This window comes from Panicum virgatum, chromosome 1K, assembly GCF_016808335.1.
Source record: "Panicum virgatum strain AP13 chromosome 1K, P.virgatum_v5, whole genome shotgun sequence".
Lineage (NCBI taxonomy): Eukaryota > Viridiplantae > Streptophyta > Magnoliopsida > Poales > Poaceae > Panicum > Panicum virgatum.
In genome coordinates this window covers 52,473,392-52,483,409 of record NC_053136.1, presented here as the reverse complement: position 1 = coordinate 52,483,409, position 10,018 = coordinate 52,473,392, and the positions used below count along the sequence as shown (strand labels likewise).

At 50.7% G+C, this 10,018-nt stretch overlaps 1 protein-coding gene across 2 annotated transcripts; it reads right to left on the bottom strand.

The window, feature by feature from the left end:
* Window positions 1–4,328: 4,328 nt before the first annotated feature.
* LOC120642762 (galactoside 2-alpha-L-fucosyltransferase-like) lies at window positions 4,329–9,434 on the bottom strand. Of its 2 annotated transcripts, none has more exons than XM_039919341.1 (2): window positions 8,992–9,434; window positions 4,329–6,058 (listed from the first exon to the last, which is right to left on the bottom strand). In XM_039919341.1, exons 1-2 carry the CDS (start codon window positions 9,284–9,286, stop codon window positions 4,536–4,538), a joined length of 1,818 nt encoding a protein of 605 aa, XP_039775275.1. In that variant the 5' UTR covers window positions 9,287–9,434; the 3' UTR covers window positions 4,329–4,535. The 2 variants fall into 2 exon arrangements, with proteins under 2 accessions (XP_039775275.1, XP_039775282.1); XM_039919348.1 differs by lacking the exon at window positions 8,992–9,434 and adding an exon at window positions 7,582–7,727.
* Between the last annotated feature and the right edge of the window lie 584 nt (window positions 9,435–10,018).

Sequence of the window (10,018 nt, the reverse complement as noted above, 5' to 3'; positions counted from 1 at the left end):
CCACGTTCGTGTGGCGTCGGCAAGATGAAGAGGGAGGTTGCGGATGATGACCGTGTCCTCCGTCGCGCCGCCTAGCTGGCACGCTAGGCGGTAGTCATTGAGCCAAACTGCAGGATCAGTCTCGCCCGAGTATTTGACGAGGGTGTTGGGTTGTCGAAAGCGCGGGGGAAAAGATGCTGTTCGAATCTCCCGGCTGAACACCCGAGTGCCCGGAGGCTCCGGTGACTCACCCCTGTCGTGCTCAGGGTCGAAGCGTCCACCCCGTCGAGGGGTGTACCTCCTGCCGTTGATGACGTTGCGGGTGTCGCCGTCGCCAGCGTGCCCGCGAGTATCACGGATTCGCTCCCTTACGGGAACTCTTCTGATGCGCTCGTGCACCGAGGGTGCCCTCACACCGGGCGCTACGGCTGCCTTGCCCTTCCCCGCTGGGGGTGTGTGCACAGAAACCTTGCGGTCCTGACGCGCAGTCCCATCACGCTGCTCCGGGGCCTTCGAGCGCATACGAGACGCAGAACTCTCGGCCTGCTGCACGGCAGCTTGCTCGATGAGCTCCTGTGCCTCGCGGCGCAAGTTGCGGCCCGAAGGTGTCGATGGCTCGGGCATAGCTTGGAGTAGGTAGGCCGCAGCGACGAGCTTCTCGCCCGCCGTCTTCAGTTCCGGAGATTTGTCGACGTTGTCGTCGGCCAGGATGCGCTCCCGGGCAACACGTCCCGCCGCCTGGGCGTGTGCACCAGGCACGGTACGCTGCTGCTCGAGTGCGGCGCGTAGCTCCTGGGTTTGTTGACGCTGCTCGTCGAGCTTGGCTTGAAGCTCGTTGAGCTGCTCCAGTTGAGCTTGTCGCGCCGCTGAACTTGACGAGGAAGGGGCTGCAGGCGGAACCACCGGTTGCTTTGCCCGTACGTCCGCCCCGCCGTCCTCGTCGTTGGCTGGAGCATTGTCATCTTGCTCGTCCGCGAGGTCCGCCATGAAGCATTCCCTGGAAGGATCGAAATCCCCCTCGCTGGAGTCTTCGAAGCAGGTGAGGCAGTAGGCCTTCGCCAGCTGGAACGCGCGGAGAGCGTCGGGGTCGCGGACCCCGGAGTAGTCCTCGGCCTCCTCGGGTATGAAGTTGTTCATGAAGAAGTCGATGTCGTCGGCGATCGAGCTCGCCGTCTCGGGGTAGGATTCGTCAGGGAACGACGTGATGGGGCTGCGAATCGACCGAAGATGATGACCCGGCAGATCCTCATGCTCGATGAAGCTAGCGCTGGTTGACGAGGCGTGGGCGAGCGTTGCGTATCCCGAAGGGGAAGGGCGACGCCGAAGTCGAGTTCCCCCTGGGAGGCACTAGTGCTGCAGCAGGTGACGATGTCGGCGCAGATGACGCCGAGGCACGTGATGACGAAACGGTGGCCCCGTTGGCCGTGATGCTGAGTTGCGACATGCCAGCCTCAACCCACGTGGGGGAGCTGTGGCGTGCCGCACGACGCCGCTCCGTGCGTGCTTGTCGCGAACGCTGACCCGAGCGCCTGTTGCGCCGGGCTGGCGAAGTCGGAGTGATGGGGTTGCGTCCGGGAGAGAGGAGCTGCATAAGGTAACCGTTGCCGGTTGCCCTGAACTCGAGACTCCCGAACGAGATCACGCGTCCCGCTGGGAACGGATCCAAAACACCCATAGGGTATGGGTTGGATCTGCTCGCCATTCCTGGAGATCAAATGGGAAAAAGAGAGAAAATATCACGCAGAGCCCCCTACCCGGCGCGCCAACTGTCGGTGTCCCGACCCGGGGGCCTGGATCCCAACTAGTAAATGCTGCGTGTTTCCTCGTCCCAGATGATGATGCAAGAGGCAATCACAGTAACACACGGTTTTATCCTGGTTCCGGCCGCGGGGCCGTACGTCCCGCAAAGGGGGTGTGCGAGGGCACTGTATTATCTTACACCCGGAGTGCTTATAGTAGGGGATACAAGCGAGGCGAGAGAGGAAGGGAAGCTCCCAAGTATCTGCTAAGAGTGGAGTCGGTTGAGATGAGTACTCAGTAGTGCTGAGAGTTCTCTTGGGAGATAGAAACCAGAGAGACCCAGCAGACTAGAGTCCAGTTAGAGCCTAGAGACGCTTAAAGGGGGTCCGCCTCCTCCTTTTATAGTCACAAGGAGGGGGCGGCGTACACGAGTGTAGGGCGCGGAAGTCGTCGTTTTCCCCCGAATCGCGGGTACAGTGGTCGAACACTGTAGGAAGTACACTGTGGGAAGGCGGCGCGCGTTGCTGTTGTCCTGGATTTCGTCCTTGGTCCCGCGGGGATGGCGCCGGTCGTCCTGCAGTGCCCCGGCGGTAGTAATGGCGCGAGTCGGCCCCGGACCCCCTGGTCGGAGTGCGGGTGTGCACACTAGAAGGTCCGGGGGACACGTGACGTCGCCGGACCCCTTCCTCAGTGGGGGGCAGGTCCGGAAGGTCGGCGGGAGTAGTACCGAGCCTGTCTTGTCCAGCGTCGCAGGTCCCAAGGCGCTGCTACAGTGTCCGGGATGGCGGAGTGGTGACCAGAGTCAGCGGATGGGACCCCGGTCACATCTACTGTGGGAGTGGCGGCCTGACGCCGCCCGTCCTTTGAGCCGTGGTGGAGCGGCTGGCTTTTAATGCCTTCGTACGGCGAGCGGTTGGGCGGCGGGGCTGTTTGTCCCTTGTGCCGAGGGGTGGCCTCGAGCGAGGCGGAGATGAGTCACCTGCTCGAGGGCAGATCCGCTACCCTCGAGCGAGGCGGAGATCGGTCACCTGCTCGAGGGCGGATTCGCTACCCTCGAGCGAGGCGGAGATAAGTCACCTGCTCGAGGGCAGATCCGCTACCCTCGAGCGAGGCAGAGGGTGTCCGGCGGGCCCGAGAGGGACCCTCGAGCGAGACGGAGATCGTTCCGCGGGTTCGAGGGGGATGCGAATGGGCCGCCCGCTGGGCTTCTTTGAGTCCCTTCCTTTCTTCCGAATGGGAGGCAGGTCGTGGGCCTTTGTGAGCCCAGTTACTTTAACAGGTGTTTTGTGTTTTTAAAAGCGGTCTTAGTACCCCAATTAGGGTGTCCCTAATTGTGATACCCGACAACTTGGGACCCAAATTTAGTGTTTTGACTGCCATATTAAAAAGTTCTAAATATATTTCATTTTCCTCAGAGCACCTATTACCCAAAGACAATAGAATAATCTGAAAAAAAATCATATTTGTTAATTGTTACTTGCATGTTTCTTTCTCAAAGTATGTTTTGTCTCTATCTTTTTCATTTTATTTTGTTCCAGTGCTACTCGTACCATCATTTGGTATTTTTAGATTAAAAAGTTGTGACCTTGGTGGTTATTGGGGAGATTATGTATAATATTGATCCAAGTGAAAATTTTATCATTTGTGTATACGTGACTCCGAGCATATTATATGTTTATCTTCAACTTAAGATAATTCATTATTATATATATATTTATATGTAATGACTTTAAAATTATTTGAAGATAGTTTGTGCTCGAGAACTATCGTCTATGACTCTGCGTGTCAGGATTTGTTCATTATGTATCCTGTGTTTCTATACTGATAGCTTATTCAGGTTGGACAAGGCCAGTGAACTTTGATTATCTAGTGAACACCTTTTCTTCTACCATTTGAGTGTGACTGGTCAACAATGAAGGTTTGTCAGGACATGCCAGTTGATGGACTATCTGCTCAAGTATGGTTCTATGGAACCTTTTTTCTAAATTATATATATCAACTATGAAGACTTGTCAGGACATGTTAGTTGATTGAGTGTCCTATTGATACAGTGTGCTTGTGGTGCTGCATTTTGTGAATACATAAGAAATCTAGTGTCAGGGGATACCTGTTACATTGTTTGTAATCTAGTGCTGTGAGGTTGAACACTTATGAGCTCATGTCTATTCGATCATGCTCTGCGAAACATGAATACAACTATTGTATATGCTTCTCTGTCAATGTGATTTGTGGTTGATTAAATTTCAGAATATTTGTCTCATTGGATGTCTGAGATTCGAAATCTAAAATCTAAGTGTCACAACTACAATATACTAGGCGAGATGACAGGACCAGCTGCACGTACCATTAGTATATATGGTGGTTCTAAAATCAGGTGCTAGCTTCCTGAGAAACACTCGATTTTTAACCTGAGTGCATTGATGTGCCCAGGCAAACCAAAATGCTCGGGTGTTCAATCCTTCCAAAACACCCGAGTTACAGATAGACAGATCCCAGTTTAAAGGCAGCAAGCGCCTTGATATGAAGCTAGACACAGAAAAATTACAAGGGAACTGCACAACAAAAAAAAGAATGCCAAGACTTGGCCAAGATAATGACCAAGTTAGCAATGATCAGACAGTAAGCATATTTTTTTCATTCTTTTTCTTTGGAATCAGAGAGCGAACAGATTAATGGACCTGTTCATCAACTTATCTACAGTTGGATCAAATACAGGAGAGGGAAAGAATACAACGTATAGTTTCTTTTGAAACAAAAAAAAATACTTCTGCCCTAGTTAGCGAGAAAATCTGCCTTGAGTCCTGACAAAACTACAGCTACAACTTAGTTTCATTTACAATCTTCAGACCCCAGCTCACGTCCTCGCAGTGCCTCACGTAAGGCACCACCTTGCCCAAGTCAGTGTCCCTCTTTGCCTTGCAGTCGTAGAAGGGAGCCTGGTGGAAGCACGGCTCAATGGACATGACGCGGCCGCACGGTGGATCTGGTGTCACGTGGTTCTCTGACCTGAACATGATCCATGGCTTCAGGCCAGCGAGCCCCTGAGCTGCGTACCCGAATGTGGAAAAGCCACTGGTGATTAGCTCATCGTTCATGCTCAGTAGATAGATCTCGGCAAGCGCCTTCATGTTGTGCTTCCTATTCCTTGACCTCTGGTACTCCTCGTGGCTTGGCTGGTACACTTTGACAGTAGTTCCATCAACTGTTGGGTGTTCTTCGTATTTCTTCTGGATCTGATCACTGTACCAAGAGCTCAAAGAAGTAGTTAGAACGACGATTGTTTGGTTATTCTGAGTCTCAGCTGCTGCTCCCTTATTCTGAGCTTCAGCTGCTGCTCCCTCCATCATGCCAATTTCTGGCAGGAGCTTCTCATTCTGTGCACATGAAAGGATCTGATTCAAAATGTGCGGGAATGGGCCATTTCTTTGCAAGATGCCCTTGGTTTCATATATTCTTATCTGAATTCCCACTCTTTTTTCCGCTTTGGCCATGTAGGACCGGTAGTATTTTGTAATAGAATACCAAATATTGTTTGTTGGATGAAAAAGATAGCGTGCCAAGTGATGGAAAACAGTGTCTTTCTCTGGAAATAGCCTGCTGAGTTCATCTTGGAAACCTGGAATTAGAAACAGGGACGGCACAAAGTACATGTCTGTTCTTATGATCAGCCATGGAACACCTTGCAGGAACTGCTGGTCGTCTTCGCAGAAGAAAAGTTTGTCATGGAAACCATAGTTACCATCGAGGTGGAGATACACATAGTTAGGCCGAGTACCAGCCAAAGATCGATTTGTATTGCCACCGGCAGCTTTGTTCTGCAGCATGTTGCCATAGCTCTCTGGACTACTCTGAGTAAACTCGCCATAGCTCAGAGGGAAATCTGAAGGGACTAACCATGAGGTTCCAGGGAAGGGTTCGCAGAAAAGGTCACCAATCTCCTTGTAGCGGTCCACAAGCAAAATCCGATTTGTAAGTAGCGCATATAGTAATGCTGAAGTAATCTCAAGCATCCGATTCCCCAAGCCAGCGTGGATGGTCAGTATCAGATAGTTGCAATCTGTGGTATTGGTGGTCTGACTCTGACCGGACCTCAGCTGCTTTGATGCTTCCTTATATGCTTTGGTGCCTGGACCACACTTTTTCTGCAACAATTCTTGTTTCCTTAACCTCTCTATGAGGTACGGTGAAGGTATGCTTGGTGACTTGTGATAGCGTGCAAACTGATACCTGCTCCTACAAGATTTTTCATCAAATCCCTCGATCAGAAGGCCACCCAGAAGTCTATCATACTCAATTTGTGGGGACGGAGATATATCGTCAGACACATCATCTTGTATATCTGAAAGAAGGTGAAAAGGTTTTGAGTCAGTCACTGCAGCTTGCAATTCACTAACATATAACAAAACATGATGTTGGCACATGAGGACCGCCAAAACCAGAGGAGCCATGGAGTACTAGAAGGAGTTGGTACCAAGTATCATTAAAAGGAAAGGTTACAAGAAAGCAGGCTGTAGACAAACACAATGCCAGGAAGAACCAACAGAAAGAGTGGCTATTCAATGAACAACGCAGAAGCATGCAAGTACGGTTAGTCCATAGCTCCATATTAAATGTCTGCATCTACTAATTTGAATGTAGGTAGGTTGTTTGATCTTTTCCCTACTAAAATTGCTTGCAAGTTAAAAGAAATGATGCATCCACTTGGAGATCATTCATCACAGGCCTGCCCTTTCTGCAATTCAAGAGACTAGACAATGGGAAGGAAGCACTTCCTTGCTGTTCCCTGTGCAGGAGGCAGTATTATACGCATTATAACACCATGAGCTGGACGCCTGGACATGCATGCAGTTGTACATGGTATTGTTTGTATTGTATCACCAAGTGTAACATTTCCTCTGTTTGCCTAAATTGCAGATCAATGTATTTTCCCATAATGAAGATTTTACTCCAGATTTTCTCACAATGAAGCAGGGAAGTATCTAAGGTTAAGTACATAATAAAAAAAGTGTACTAAGAGTCATCAGGACAACAACTAACCTCCTGACAAAGGACTATCTGGAATTATCTAAACACAGTAAATCTTCCTGCTCCCGGCAGACTTACGGTAAGGAGTAAGGCCAGTCCCAGTGGAGGTTTCATAAGAATTTCATGCACATTAAATAGGGTGCCATGTCACCATTTTAGATGATGTGGCACTGATTTAATGAGGAGAGAGATGAAATGAGTTTCATCTAGATGAAACTATGTATGCACAGATACCAACACTTGATGAGTCTTAGAATTAAATAGGATGAGAGCCTATGAAATAGCAAACATGAAACAATGCATTGTGGGGGTGAGTTTCATCCATGGTTTCATTTGCATTTTGGTGATGTGGCACTCTTGGAAACAACAAAATGAAACTACCATTGGGATTAGCCTAAGGACCACACATTCAAGAGACCGTGGACAAATTGAACTAGCTGCCGCACAATTAGATCCATATCATTACGACTTTTTTTTTTGAAGAATTCTATCATTACGACTCTCAATGTTATGAAAGATCCCACTACAAAGTCGAAATCAGGTCAGTGACATTATAGTTTGTTTGAGACATGCCACTGATACGCGTATACTGCATGTATTTTGCGCATGCCAGACAAAATTGCCCTTATATCAGGTCATCACAAACTGTGGATACTTAATTCGACAGGACTAAAATTCACACAAACTGAAACTTCCGATGTATCCACAGGGTAGCCGTGTGGCCGAATGCGCATAAATAATTGACAGGTGAAGGCGTGAAGTGAAGCTCACACAACCGCCGTGTGCTGTGTGCTCACACAAGGCAGATGCACACGGCGACACGCACGCGGGACGAACCTCGGTCGTCCACCGCTTGCAGGAGCATGACGGCCACTCGGCCAGGACACCGAGCAAGCACACCGTCAGCGGGGCGCGTGCCGCGGCGGGCCAGAGCCCCTACGCCGCCGCCCTCTTCGTCTCCCCGTGGCCCGTCCCCGTCACCATGCCCCTTTTTTTTTTTGAAGAAGAAGTTCACCATGCCCCTGTCTCAGTCACATGAGCTCGCCATCGGCTCTTCTTTTCCTATGCGCGCCCGCGTGCCGGCAAGGCGAGCATCGCTGTCGGCTCTGGCCTTTTTTGTGCAGCAAAGGAGGGAAGAGGGTCGAACGAGGACGAGTCATGCTGCCATCGTCAGCTTGGGAGCAAGTTGCGCAGTTGTGTGGCTATCGGCGGAGGACCGGTAGTGGCAACTGGCAAGTGGCTACCGAATTGAACAGCAAGTGGCTGCTAGAGTGCTACTCGTACACTGCTACTAGTATATTTTCATTTTCCTATTCTTCGCTAGCCGCCCGCCCAAGTTGCAGAAATCCCAGAGGCCACGAGGGGGAAGGAACAGGGAAAGCGCGCCTCTGCTGCCTCTGTACATTTTCTTTTAAAAAAACTTGATTACCTACCAAATGTGAGGAATTAGTGAGCTACTTCTGACACGGTACTTTTTCTTTTGTAAATAAGACAAGGTAAAATTTAGCAAACCATATTTCATCCACGCAAAACAAGTGTTCTATTTTTTCTTTTGAAAAAAGGAAACATTTGAATTTAGCAATAGGAAAGGAAAGAAAACGTCAATTTTGTTTGATCTGGCATCCACCACGAGCCTCATTCCGTGTTCCATGCGGCGGGCGCCAAGTACATGGAAGTTGCCGCAAGGCCGGTCCGGCCGGCCCTGTTCGGATTTTCTGTGGGGATCGCGTTGGGTTTACCTGGCGGATGGCTATTGGCTAATCATAATCTCTGCATTTGCGTATCATTTCAAAGCTAAAATTTATGTGTCAACTAGCATAAACTAGTACTACTCCGAATGACTAATGGATGCGACCAAGCTCTCCAGGGGACAAAAACAACTCCGAATAAAATAAGCCGGAGGTGGCAAAGGAATCTGCTTTGCTGGTCCGATCCAACCGACCGACGATTCCCCCAAGAAAAGCCTCAAAGCTTCGAACCATTCCAGCTCCGATTTCCTGCCCATAGCACATCGGTGGTGGCAGGTGAAGACGATGAAGGATAATCGTGCTTGCTACTTGCTAGTGCCGTGCCGTGCCGTCCCTTTGGAATCGCAAAAAGCCACCGCTGTCGCACGATTGCGAACTCTGCCTGGCCGTTCGACATCCGGTCCGTGGGCGAAGAAATCGGCAAAGGATCACGAAATTTTGTACGAGCTAATACTAGTCATTGCGAACTGGCCGCAGTAGAAGCAAAGCAAGAACATACCTTGGTCGTCGTCGTCTTCCTCGGGCGCCTCGAAGTCAAAGACCCACTGCGGCGAGGAGTCGGCCTGCCACCGCAGCAAGAGCAGGACGGCCGGAACCGTCAGCAGGCAGAGCACCAGGCCGGCGCGCACGGACGCGCGCCAGAGCCTGCCGCCCCCGCGCCTCGCCTCCTTGAGCTGCTCCGCGGCGTGGTGGGGCGGCGGCGGCGCCCGCTCCGTCTCCAGCCCGCCGCGCAGGGGCAGCCGCTCCTCGTCGCCCCCGCTCCCGTGGCTCTGGTTCGGCCTCCCCATCACCATGAGCACAGCTACCGTAGACGTCTCATATATGCTCGCTGTCTCTCTCTCTCTCTCTCTCTCCCTCTTCGCTCTGGCTCTGGGCTCTGGCTCGCTCGGCCCGGCCGGGGTCGTGCGCTATGCGGTTATCTGCTCTCTCTCTCTCTCTCTCTCTCTCTCTCTCTCTCTCTCTCTCGTTCGTGGCGGAGTGGTCAAACGAGTACGACCGGCCGCCACCGCGTGGGAGAAGGTTTGAACTTTGGAGGACTTCCACACCATGGCCTGCGGACTGGACGGGCCCAAGATGGGTTCATGTCCATCGCATGGTTTGATGTTGGGGCATGTCCAGTTTGATTTCGAACACGGGACTATCGAGTTCACATGGCAAACATGGAAACAAATCTTCAACGCATGCCTGTATGTTGGAAGCTTTTTTTGACAAATGTGACAAGTATATCTTAGATTCAAGTGTAAATCCCAAAGAGATTTAAAATACATTATCCTTGTATAAATCCATTTTAGGAACTAAATGTAGCTCCATTAGTTAGATTCTTTGTGCCAAAGCACTCACTTCAATTGAGCTTGAATCAAGAGGGGACTCGTTTTCTTCTTTTTCCTCCTCTCTTCTCCTTTCTCCTCTTCACCATGCCAAAATTTCTTGAGGGGGGAGGGGTGTAACATCCCGACCAAAACTTAATAGGATTAATAGGATACTCATACCAACAAGTTGCAATTTTTTTTCAGAAGCCGGTCTCC

What these genes read in the sequence shown, in the direction of transcription:
- LOC120642762 (XM_039919341.1), bottom strand. Translation starts at nt 9,286, where the DNA reads ATGGTGATGGGGAGGCCGAACCAGAGCCACGGGAGCGGGGGCGACGAG. An exon ending in GGAAGACGACGACGACCAAG is followed by an intron (nt 6,059 to 8,991) that starts GTATGTTCTTGC and finishes ACCTTCTTTCAG; the next exon opens with ATATACAAGATGATGTGTCT.